Source organism: Triplophysa rosa, linkage group LG11, assembly GCF_024868665.1.
Source record: "Triplophysa rosa linkage group LG11, Trosa_1v2, whole genome shotgun sequence".
Taxonomy (NCBI): Eukaryota; Metazoa; Chordata; class Actinopteri; order Cypriniformes; family Nemacheilidae; genus Triplophysa; species Triplophysa rosa.
In genome coordinates this window covers 25,262,059-25,272,705 of record NC_079900.1, presented here as the reverse complement: position 1 = coordinate 25,272,705, position 10,647 = coordinate 25,262,059, and the positions used below count along the sequence as shown (strand labels likewise).

The 10,647-nt window shown below is 40.3% G+C and overlaps 1 protein-coding gene across 1 annotated transcript; it reads left to right on the top strand.

Moving 5' to 3' along the window:
- Positions 1–8,584, top strand: fscn2a (fascin actin-bundling protein 2a, retinal). Its single transcript, XM_057345181.1, has 5 exons — positions 1–1,268; positions 6,407–6,563; positions 7,045–7,166; positions 7,255–7,422; positions 7,722–8,584. Exons 1-5 carry the CDS (start codon positions 449–451, stop codon positions 7,925–7,927), a joined length of 1,473 nt encoding a protein of 490 aa, XP_057201164.1. The 5' UTR covers positions 1–448; the 3' UTR covers positions 7,928–8,584.
- Positions 8,585–10,647: the final 2,063 nt, after the last annotated feature.

Genomic DNA, 10,647 nt, shown 5'->3' with positions numbered 1-10,647 from the left:
TACAAAAACACATCTGTGAATATTGGTGCGAATGTTGAATCCCTCCAGTGGAACAAATCAGTGCAGTGTACAAACCTGTATGTGTACAGGTGAGCAGCAAGAGAAAGGAAGAGCGAGACAAAGGAAGGATGGGAGTGGCTGGGTTAAAAGAGAAAACCGAGAGAACAGGTGAAATCTGTGTGGGATGAAGAGGAGGAGTGAACCACTTGCGACATCAGCAGATTTTTGGACGCAGTCCCGCTGAGTTTAATCCAGGCTGATTAGGAAACTGAAAACAGTCGCTTGTGCGAATACCGACAGGTAGGTACAGGTGACTCAGTGCAACTTTGGACTTCTGCTTGAATGAGAAAAAGACCAGCACAACCAACCAAAAATTTCAACCATTTTCGTTCTTAATTTTTAACTTTCAAAATCTCTAATAGTGTCTTGTGTGAACTGCACAGTCAAAATGTCCACAAATGGAATAAACACACCTCTAAAGCTGCAGTTTGGACTTATCAATTACGAGAACCGTTACCTCACAGCAGAGGCATTTGGGTTCACTGTAAATGCATCAGCTACCGGTCTGAAGAAGAAACAGACCTGGACCTTGGAGCAGAACCAGGAGAACCAGGTGGTGTTCTTGCGCAGCCACCTCGGACGTTACCTGGCCACCGATAAAGACGGTAAGATTAGCTGTGAAAAAGAAGTACCAGACCCGGACTGCCGTTTCTTGATCGTGCCCCAGTCGGATGGACGGTGGGCTTTGCAGTCTGAGCCACACCTTCGCTATTTTGGAGGCTCTGCAGAATACTTATCATGTTTTGCCCAGACCATCGGGGAGGTTGAGCAGTGGACCGTCCATCTCGCCCTTCACCCGCAGGCCAGTATGCTGAGTGTACCCCGCAAGCGCTACGCTCACCTGTCCATCGCAGACGACAAACTCTGCACAGGCCGAGACATCCCGTGGGGGGTGGACTCTCTGATCACCTTGGTCTACCTGGAAGGGAAGTATTGTCTGAAGACCTGCGACAACCGCTTTCTCAGAAACGACGGCAAGTTGGTGATAGAGAATGAACCCGACACTTGTTTCACCCTGGAGCTCAAGTCTGGCAAGCTGGCCTTTAAGGACAGTGAGGGCAAGTACATCACACCGATGGGGCCCACAGGAACCATGAAGTCTGGCCGATGTTCCACGCCATGGAAAGATGAGCTCTTTGATCTGGAAGAGAGTCACCCGCAAGTTGTTTTCCAGGGAGCCAACAAAAAATATGTGTCCATTCGGCAAGGTAACCCTGCACGTACACTGTAAAAATGTTGGGTTGTTTCAGCCCTTTGTTGGAGACAATAAGGACAAAACTATACTTTAGATTTAAATGACCATTTACTGGGTTGTTTTAACCAATGGTTGGGTAACAACATCCCAGTCTAGATTTGTTATTTTGTTAGTATACCACCCAACAACGACCAACCTATTTTAAGAGTCTTTTTGGCATATCATGGTCATGATTTTTTATCTGCAACATTCTGGGATTTTTCAGATACAAGAGGTTTCTGGAGTTCATCTACATTTGTAATATTTTGCATGTTACTATAACTCTAACTCTACAAATCTGGTATATGTTTGCTGTACTGTTATTATCAAACCACAAGAGCTTACGCACAATTTATCTCATAACATGAAAATATGACAAACGTGTTTCATTTATGTGTTTCTCATGTTGGTTGGCTCAAAGAAAGGTGTAAGTGAGAAACGACAAAGACCCACAAATGTCTTAAGAAAGGACAGATTTGCATATGTTTATGTGTGCATGGTCATCCAGCAACACCACTATACTGTAGCTTCTGTGGGATGTACTGTAAATTAGTCTGTAAATGAATTTGTCATAGGATTTGTCATATTCACTGTGTGCCCAGTGCAGAATAAAGCTAAGACTAAAAACTATTTTAGTCTCACATCCACTCAGTAATTACTATCGGTGAACCAGTGCTGGAAGAGATGAAGTGTATGTTACTGGGACATTCAAACATTCTTTCCAAGAGATGAAATAAATCAGTTTGAATGGGTGATTTAGTTCACAGCACACGCTGAATCTTCTGACAGGTTGGTCTGAATACATGCCATACAGTTTTTGGGTAGGCTATATGACACAGTGGCACGCAATCTGAAATATGCAGACATTATTGCATTTTGAAGAACAAAAGGACAAACATGTAACCACAACCTTTGGCTGCAAAACACAATGCTTTACCAATTGAGCTACAGGAACACTTAAAGGCCGTTTACACGAGACCCTTTTCAACTGAAAACAGAACACTTTTTATGCATTTTGGCTATTCGTTTACATGAAAACGTCGTTTTGGGGGACTGAAAACGCAAACTTTTGAAAACATGTTAACTCTGAAGGAGGCGTTTTCAAAAAACGATGACGTCATACACGTTCAGACTGTGTGCATGCACGAGTATCAGAGATACTGTAATACTTCCAACTGGAGAACCCGTAACAGCTAACAAAACCCATTGACATCCATTCAAATAACTAGCATCCGGTCTCCTTTCCTGCGTTCCTCTGAAGCCAGGGCGTTAGCATTAGCCGTTAAGATTTTTTTGCCTAATGGTTGCAGGCTTTCCTTTTAGAAGGGCTTTGGCGAGTATTCCCCAAACAATATAATGGCGGCCTCCATGCTGCATGTTTGTGGTGCGTGGCATACTTATTATCAGTTCTCCCAGCAAAATGTAGATTTTATTGCACCAATACAACCAGCGGAGACATAGTATTTATATGCACACTACTATAAACATACATACACGCCAACAAAGTGTATTAAAAGCGCTTTTAGATATGCATATGTGCGCAGGCACATAGTATTTCTTTACAGCGCAACATCGCCATCCACTGGCCTGGCATGCCTAATACATAGTTTTACTCGTTTTCCCGGATCCATGTAAATGCAGATCGTTTTGATAACTCTGTCGTGTGTATGTGAAACTTTTCAAAAACGCAAAGGAAAAACTTTTCCATTTTTTATTGTGTAAACGTAATCTTATTGTGCAGAATCTACTTAAAGATCAGATTTTAGGGTTCGAAAACGAAACCTGAAGAAGTATTTACCTAAACAAATAGTCCTTAAAGAGGGCAGCTGAAGTGAATCTGTTCATTTACATGACCCAGTCAATGTTCCATGTGAAAGGGGAAGTTTTTCTGGGTGTATGTAACATTGTGTTTGGTCACAATAGATTGCTTCTCTCTGGAAAAACTAGCTAGTCACACAAAAAGGTGCATTATTTGAGAAAGTGACATCCCTGTGGTTTAACAGCTGCTAATAGAGTTTCTGGAAGCTTTAAAGAAGAATAAAACACACCTACTGATGTCAATGTCCACAGCACAAACCCGGGCACTGCTCTCATGAGTCGCTCTAGAGATCAGCATTTCTATCCAAGGGTCTTTGTAGGATTTGAGTAGATTGACATTTGATACAGAAGGGAAAACAACAATGACTTTGCACACACCTTTCAGCCATCAGTCATTATGGACAATAATGTTCTTTGTCATGTCAATATTGGCAAGCACTTATATTCTTTATTATATTCCTTTACTGTAACTGTACACATTTCACCAGTGATTTTCTGTCATTGTGCCATTGTATGTATTTGTTTTTCATTTTGGTCCTGTGTCTGAGTATGCAAACACATCTGCAAATGTGTGACACAATGATGTTTTTGTTGGGAGGACGTCACTGAAAGCTGCTCATTTTTATATTTATTGTTTGCATTACTGCAGGACTTTTTAACAGCCAACACAGTCTCAAGGCAGTTTGTGACAGTCACGAAATTTAGAATCTTTAATTTGTGTTCATGGACATGAATTTTCCCTTTTTTCGTGTCAATCAGCACAAATTTCAATCTAATGTAGGCTATTTTAATACGCAGTATTTTATATAAATATATATCAACGCAATCTGATGGTAATTTGTAACCATTTTACAAGGTGGCTCATTCGTTTGAATTCCTACGGTATTCGTACATTTTATTATGATTTCACTTTGCCCCTGTGACGTTAGGTTTAGGGGCAGGGTTAGGGTGGACCTTTATCGTTGCTTAGCCAGCACGTAAAATGTGCACTTTGTTTCTTTGTCTTGACTTAAGCATTCAATAAAAAAACTATAAAATGCATTTGTTTTTAGCAAAATTAGCCTTTGCACCTGTGGTTTTAGGATTTGAGTGGGGTAGGCAGCTTATAGCCATCTTGTGAAATATGTATGACTTCTGTATATGTATGATACTCTGGTATCAGGTTATTAAAGAGTACATAACATGAGATCATGAAAATTACATTTCATGCAGTGTGTAATGTTGCCGTGTTTGAAAGTAAGCAGTCTGCCAAGTTGAAAATCCGATGGTGAATGAATGAAGTTATTGGCTTGGAAAAAAGGGAGTCGACTCTGAATCACGCAAACGAGTCGTCCCTTGTCCGAGTCGCAAACCGCTGATGATTTACGTCACTACATATAGTCCCCGCCTGCGTTTTGCTAGGACTGCCGGCGAAAACTTCACTCTTCTCCCCCAAACACTGTAGCTCGTGAGCCTCATTTGCGATAGACCAATCACAGCAGACTGAACCATCTGACCAATCACATCAGACTAGGCTAGCGGAAATGAGGGGATTAGACAGATGAATCACGGAACGAATCAGTCAAGAAGTAAGGTGAGAGTCAGTCAAGAAGTAAGGTAAGAATAACTGCCTATTATTATGAAATAATAGTGTTTTTACACCTTCTATGTACATAAACTTATTGTTGGACACTCCATAAACCAAAATAGGACCTTAAAAACCCCTAGTTATGTACTCTTTAATATATAAATGTATATACACACGTGGTATGTATATCGAAAGTCGTGCTAGTGACACTAAAAAAAATAACAACGCTGACTGGCATAGAATACACACACAGAGAAACATATACTACAATACAATACATGGTATCACTGCAAAAATTGAAACCAATTATATTAATTTGTAAGAACCATCATTTAAGTGATATATACAGTATATATATAATATACACTGGTTATCCATAATGCATTATGTATATAGCATGAGTAATGTAAAATATAGCATTTCGTCGCTGTCGGGCGGAAACCTCCTATGTCCAAATTTGGTCAATTTCATATTTTTTCACAAATCGATGCTATTGGTCAGTGCCCATGTGGGTCTGTTATTTTTACAAATTATTAACCAATCTAAAGTGTTGAAAATAGCTTGAGAGCAAATCTCTTAACTCCATTGGACACTTCAACTGTCTGAGAAGTCTCGTAACTCCATCTCTTCTTCACTCTGCGGGAGTTTCTCGGCATTACGTCTCCTGATTGAACGTTTTTTAGACAATAACGAGTGAAAATAGTTAGGTTAGACACATTTGAGTAGGTCTGTTTTGTTAAAAATCGATAGTTGTAATGCTTCAGTGCAGATGGAAGTCCGTTAGCCACGAAGGTAGGTTTGCGAGCAGATTCGGCTAATTTCCACCTATTAGCCAGTCTAGTCAGCTCATCGTTTTTTGTATTACATCACTTATAGTTTCTTAAACCTTTAAAATAGAGTTTAGGAAGATGTATGTAACCACAGTCGTTAGCTTTGGTTAACAATTGAAGCCTTTTCTCTTGTCAAGAGGCTCAACGCGACCGCCGACTTTATTTGCGTGCATATTAATTTCCGCCTATATTAGACAGCCTGTTTAACATTTTATTTTGGTATTGCATCACTCATAGCTCTAACGTTTAAAATAGAGTTTAGGAAGATGTATGTAACCACAATCATTAGCTTTCATTAGCTCTTAAAGCCTCGTCTCTTGTCAAAAGGCTCAACGCGACCGCAGACTTTGATGAACACTGCTGGCAGCAGCGACGTCTGTGTCCAGCTGACGTCCATACCATTCTCATCAATGACAGCGTAATCTCGTATCTCCCTGCTCCCAAGTCATAAACCTTGTATCTCCGATTAAACATGGTTTTGGGGAAATGTTGTGTTAATGTTGGTACACAACAGTATATGATAGCAATATAAGGTATAATACCAACTTTAACGATACAATGTTTAATAACTCAAAAATTATGCCGTTTTTTAACTTCCTGAAAAATAATGGTTTTGGAGATACGAGGATTCCGCCCGACAGCGATGATTTGTATTATAGCACCTGGTAGATTAACTGCTTGTGTACAGTCAACCAGAATTCAGATCTGGATCGGTTGTTCAACACCTGGCATGGTGACAATGCTGTTTAGCTGATGACACCATATTAAAAACATGCACATCATGTTTTTAGTGGCTATCCTGAGCTGTGCTTTCAGGGAAAAATATGACGTCTTATTATTTGATGATTATTTTTATTGGATGCACTACAAAGAATTGCTATAAATGTGTGTCTGCAGGTGTCAGCGTGTCAGCCAATCAGAATGATGAGACAGACATGGAGACGTTTCAGATGGAGATTGACAAAGACACTAAGAAGTGCATGTTCAGAACCAACGGTGGAAACTACTGGACACTTGTTTCTCACTGCGGCATTCAGGCCACCGTTACTGAAGCGTAAATAGACTTCTTTCGTTTCTTTATTAGATTTCATAATGTTAAAGAGTCCACATTAAATGAGGAAATAAAACAAGTTTATTCTGCAGTTTTTGTAGGTCACCAAACAAATATAAGCAAATTTGTGACAGTGGCCTTGTTATTTGAAAAAAGGTCAAATGTATTTGCTTTCAGTGAAGCACACAAATAGCTAGAACATTTTCAAATGATGCTGGGATGATATGAATCAGTTTTGCATAAACTGGTGGAGTCCATGCCAGCTTGAGTTTTTGCTGTCACTAAAAGAAAAAAGGACAACCTAAAGCCAAGATATTTTAGACTAGTGTTGTTTAACTTTTCACATACTGTAATAAAAATTGGAGATACATTTGAAAAAGTAGAAAGAAGATTCACTAGGATCCCACTGTGTTACAAACAATATACCACTGATTCCTAAACAAATACTAATACACTACATAATGTGTGTGCTCTCTACTGTTAGTGAGGAGAACACAATGTTTGACATCGAGTGGCTGGGCAGGCGTGTCGCTTTGAGGGCAAGCAATGGAAAATATGTCTGCACTAAGAAAAACGGACACCTGGCTGCTGTCAGTGATTCTGTGGGTAAGTGACAGAGATTAACTTTCCTTTCTGGTCTTTTGCATAGTAGTTAACTCATGAGTCAAATAAAGACACTCTGTTTTTTCGGCAGGGGAGGACGAGATGTTTGTGCTCAAGTTGATTAATCGTCCTATCCTGGTGCTGCGTGGAGAGAATGGCTTTGTGTGTCACCACAAAACCTCCAATACACTGGACGCCAACCGCTCAGTTTATGATATCTTCTCACTGCTGTTCAATGATGGCGCATACCAAATAAAAAGTATGTTTTTGATGGTAAAAATGCTATATTTTATTAGGTGAACTGCAATACTTATTAAATAATAAGATTCTTATTGATTATTTTGTTTCTATTCTTATATTTTCTTATATTTTATATTTTCACTTGTGTTACTTTATATGAAGAGCTTAAAATGATGGGTTGTATCGAGCATAGAATGTGGGTTAAAATAACCTGTGCTGGGTTGTTAAAAATGTCAATGTTTTATCCAACCATGGGTTGAAACTCAGCATTTTTTTTAGAAAGTAAGACATGTATTTGTTTAATTTTCTCAACTACAGGTGGAAAGGGGACGTTTTGGTATGTCTCCAGCAGTGGTTTGGTGTGCACAGATGGGGACAAACCTGAGGATTTCATTTTTGAGTTTCTGGTTTACGGGCGTGTCGGCATCAAGGCTCAGAATGGCAAGTACCTGCGTGGAGACCAGGGAGGCACGCTGATAGCTAATGGAATCAATGTGGATAACTTTTCCTTGTGGGAGCACTGATGATCACAAGCACACAGATACAGACAATATGCAATTTAATTAAATAAAGTAATCTCTCTACTTTTCTTTTATCTCGGTTTTTTGTCACATCTGGTATAAAAGTGGTTTATGTTTGTTTTTATGTGCCAACCATTGATTGTTCATTTTACTATCTTTTTTTAATGACATCATAACTGTTTAGCTAAGCAAATACTAAAAGCTGCACCTATTCAAGATAGTTGAGCAGTATATTCACTTAATATACTGTATGGAAGCACAATGTTGTATTTTTTTAGGTGAACCAGGCAAATGTTAAACTATTGTAAAAAAAACTTTATGCAACACTTATTTTAATAAACTTTTTTTGTTTTAGTTTTACAGTGACTTCTTGAACACTTGCCTATAAATAAATCTATATGTTCTTGTGTAAACCTAATTAGTCTTAACAATTCTCAGATAATGATAATTGAAAGATAATGGATGGTAACTGAATTATTGTTATTTTAAACCTACATGATGATGGTTTTCAGATAGGCTATATAACAGTGACTGAGGCATTTATGTTTCTGTACACATCTTCAATCTGTCAAAGACTGAAAACATGCATATGAAGTCTTTATGTATTTCCTATTCATTTGATTATTTAAAACAGTGACTATTACAATAAAACTGATTTGTGTTAAACCAGTCCTTGTGTAAATCTCTGAGCTAAAATAATAGCATTGCTTTAACATTGTTTTTTTGTTTGAGGTCACAAGATCATGCATATGTAAACTAGGCAAACCAAAAACAGCCCTTACGGAAACATGCATATGGTTACCTTTTGAGAGTCTCTCGACATTGCTGATAGCTCCGCTTTGGGAACTCCTCCCCTTCTCCACACTCCTGAAGTCTTATAGGATAACGCCAGTAAAAAAACTGGCCAATTGTCGCAATACAGTATATGCAAATCGCATGCAAATACTGATTAATTGTCTACTCATATTGTCCCAATCGAACCGCGCCTGGCGCGTTCGACCCCTAAAGCCTGGTTCGATTGAGTAGTGTGAGAGCTTGCAACCATGCTCGGGCGCGGTTCACTTACTGCGCCCTGGCCTGGTTGGAAGAGGTGGGCTGGAGTGTGGTTTGGTTTGGAAAGCGGGCAGTGTAAGCACGGAACATGATGTGTGACGTCATTTATGTGACAGACGGAAGTCGACGAAAACAAGAAGCATATCACATGCCCCATCAGAGATAGCAACATTCTGGATCACCGTTACACCACAATACACATACCACTCTGTTCCCAGAGCAGCTCTGGGTCTCTCTGATCATTGCCTGGTTCATCTTCTTCCGACCTACAGACAGAAGCTTAAATCTGCCAAGCCTGTAGCAAGAACAGCAAAGAGATGGAGCAGCGAAACAGAGCTGGCCTTACAAGCCTGTTTCGACTGCACTGATTGGAGTGTCTTTGAAGCTGCAGCCACTGATCTGGATGAGTTAACTGACACAGTGACATCCTACATCAGCTTCTGTGAGGACATGTGTATTCCCACCAGGACTTTTTTAACATACAACAATGACAAACCATGGTTTACAATGAAACTGAGACAGCTTCGTCAGGCCAAAGAAGATGCTTACAGAAGTGGGGACAAAGTCTTGTATAATCAGGCCAAAAACACACTGACAAAGGAGATAAGAGCAGCTAAGAGAAGCTACTCTGAAATGCTGAAGAACCAACTTCCCTGCATCAGTGTGGAAAGGCCTGAAATACATTACCAACTACAAGCCATCATCCCCTCAGTCTGTGGTTAATCAACGACTGGCTGACGACCTGAACGACTTCTATTGTCTTTTTGAAATGCAGAGTCTCACCCACCACACCCGCCCTGACCCCATCTCTGCTACACCATTAACACCTCCTCTTGACACTCAACCTGCACTTAAGATCTGCAAAGAGGATGTGTGCCAGCTTTTCCACAAACAAAAGATCAGAAAAGCATCAGGCCCAGACAATGTCTCACCCTCCTGACTGAAAGTCTGTGCGGAGCAGCTATCGCCCATCTTCACTAATATTTTTAACAGATCTTTGGAGCAGTGTGAAGTCCCTTCATGCTTTAAACGCTCCACCATCATCCCTGTACAGAAGAAACCCCAAATCTCTGGACTTAATGACTACAGGCCTGTTGCTTTAACATCTGTGGTCATGAAGTCATTTGAGAGACTTGTACTGGCCCACCTGAAGGACATCACCAGACCACTTCTTGATCCCCTCCATTTTGCTTACCGAGCAAACAGGTCTGTGGACGATGCAGTAAACATGGGACTGCATTACATCCTACAATACCTAGACAGACCAGGGACTTACGTCAGGATCCTGTTTGTAGACTTCAGCTCGGACTTCAACACCATTATCCCGGATCTCCTTCTGCCCAAGCTTACCCAGCTCTCTGTGCCAACCTCTACCTGTCAGTGGATTATTAACTTCCTGTCGAACAGGCAGCAGCTAGTGAGGTTGGGAAAATTTAAATCCAGCACATGTACCATCAGCACCAGAGCTCCTCAAGGATGTGTTCTTTCTCCACTGCTATTTTCACTCTACACAAACGAATGCACCTCTACAGACCCTTCTGTCAAACTCCTGAAGTTTGCAGATGACACCACAGTCATTGGCTTTATTCAAGACGGTGATGAATCTGCTTACAGAAAGGAGGTTGCTCAGCTGGCTGCCTGGTGTAGTCAAAACAACCTAGAGCTGAATG